We start from the raw sequence: 1651 nt of genomic DNA, 5'->3' as shown, positions 1-1651 counted from the left end.
GGACGGTGGCGGTGCTTGGCTCCATCCACATTTATAAGGTAGAAGCCCTCTGGAGGAGGTTCCCGTTGTTTCTTCTTGTTCACTTTGTGCTTTGCCTCCAAGCCATTTACATCTTTGTAGTCTTTGTCAAAGTTTAGATGATAAGAAGTTAGATAGAAGCATTTCAAGTTGAGTCACCAGATCAGGCAGAGAGGCAGAGTATTGAAGCAGAGCATTTGTGGATGAATTTGCTATTTCACTAAACGGCTACTGCATCAGATAGGACCTGTAGTTTTAGTCTTGGATTAGTTGGTTAGTATGTATGGACACGTGTAGTGTGATGATCAGTGGTGTAATGTGATGATCAATGGTAGATAGTTGATCCGCATATTTTGGAATTAGTTTAGAGTTAGTTATTTTATTTTCTTTTGGCTAATTCTGCTATATAAACCTTTTGTAATTCATTTTGTTAATTAATGAAAGATCTCAGATTTCTTTAATCTTGATTCTCCATCTCTCTCTCTCTAGCTTCATTACATTGTAATACTCTGTTTTCTTATATGGTATCAAAGCTTTGTGCTTTCATCAATGGCGAATCAAGATCAAAACCCTTCATCTTCTGCTTCTCAATCTACTGCTCATCATGAGCTTTCTCCAATGGAGGATCCGAGAAGCCCTTTCTTCTTGCACCATGGAGAATCACTAGGTGCGATTCTAGTCACTCAACTCTTAATTGAGGACAATTACCCTAATTGGGCTAGGGCTATGCTTATGGCATTAGATGCGAAAAGCAAAATAGGTTTTGTGGATGGATCTATCACAACTTCCATGGCTGTTACGCCTCTGGAGAAGATTGCTTGGTCAAAGAACAATTCCATGATTTCTTCATGGATCTTGAATTCTGTTTCACCTCATATTACTGCAAGTGTGATTTACAGAAACACTGCAATGGAGGTTTGGAATTCACTCAAAACTGTTTCTCTCAAGCCAATGGTCCACGGATTTCATAGCTTCAGAAATGATCTCAACAATTATGCAAGGAGATGCATCAATGACTACCTACTTCACTAATCTTCAACCTTCATGGGATCAATTGCTTAATCTCAGGCCTTTACCATCTTGTTCTTGTGGTAGATGTATATGTGGAGTGAATGATAAAATCACACTCTTCAATCATCAAGATACATTGATGCAATTCCTCAGTGGCTTAAATGAGGCTTTCTCACAAGTCAGGACTCAGATCCTAATGATGGAGCCAAGTCCCTCAATTGATAAAGCCTTTTCTTTGGTGATACAAGAAGAAAGCAGAGGGCTTTAGGTTTCAATGGAGTTGGTGTGTCAGTTGATTCAACAACTCTTGCAGTCAAGACTCAAGGGTTCAATCAAGGTGGGAAGAACAAAGGTAAGGGCAGACCTGTATGCAGCCACTGTGACAAACTTGGCCATTTCATGGAAAAGTGTTACAAGATAGTGGGATTTCCTCCAGGATACAAGCAAAAGGGCAGAGTTTTTGTGGCAAATCAAGTGACCTTTGATGGTGAAATTGGTCAATTTGAGGCTGCATCACAATCAAGCTCTTTCCCTTTTACAGCTGAACAATGCCAGCAATTACTATCAATGCTGAGCTCACATGCATCTCCTTCCAACAATCAAGAGGTTGTTCATGCAGCCA

General features: G+C 40.0%; 1 protein-coding gene across 1 annotated transcript; it reads left to right on the top strand.

Moving 5' to 3' along the window:
• Positions 1–567: 567 nt before the first annotated feature.
• LOC126704865 (uncharacterized) lies at positions 568–1050 on the top strand. The gene has a single exon (XM_050403858.1). The coding sequence runs from the start codon at positions 568–570 to the stop codon at positions 1048–1050; it is 483 nt and encodes a 160-aa protein (XP_050259815.1).
• The last annotated feature ends 601 nt before the right edge of the window (positions 1051–1651 follow it).

This window comes from Quercus robur, chromosome 11, assembly GCF_932294415.1.
Source record: "Quercus robur chromosome 11, dhQueRobu3.1, whole genome shotgun sequence".
NCBI lineage: Eukaryota > Viridiplantae > Streptophyta > Magnoliopsida > Fagales > Fagaceae > Quercus > Quercus robur.
This window is presented reverse-complemented; position numbering and strand designations above follow the sequence as displayed.

Coding starts and splice junctions, on each gene's coding strand:
- LOC126704865 (XM_050403858.1), top strand. CDS start 568: ATGGCGAATCAAGATCAAAACCCTTCATCTTCTGCTTCTCAATCTACT.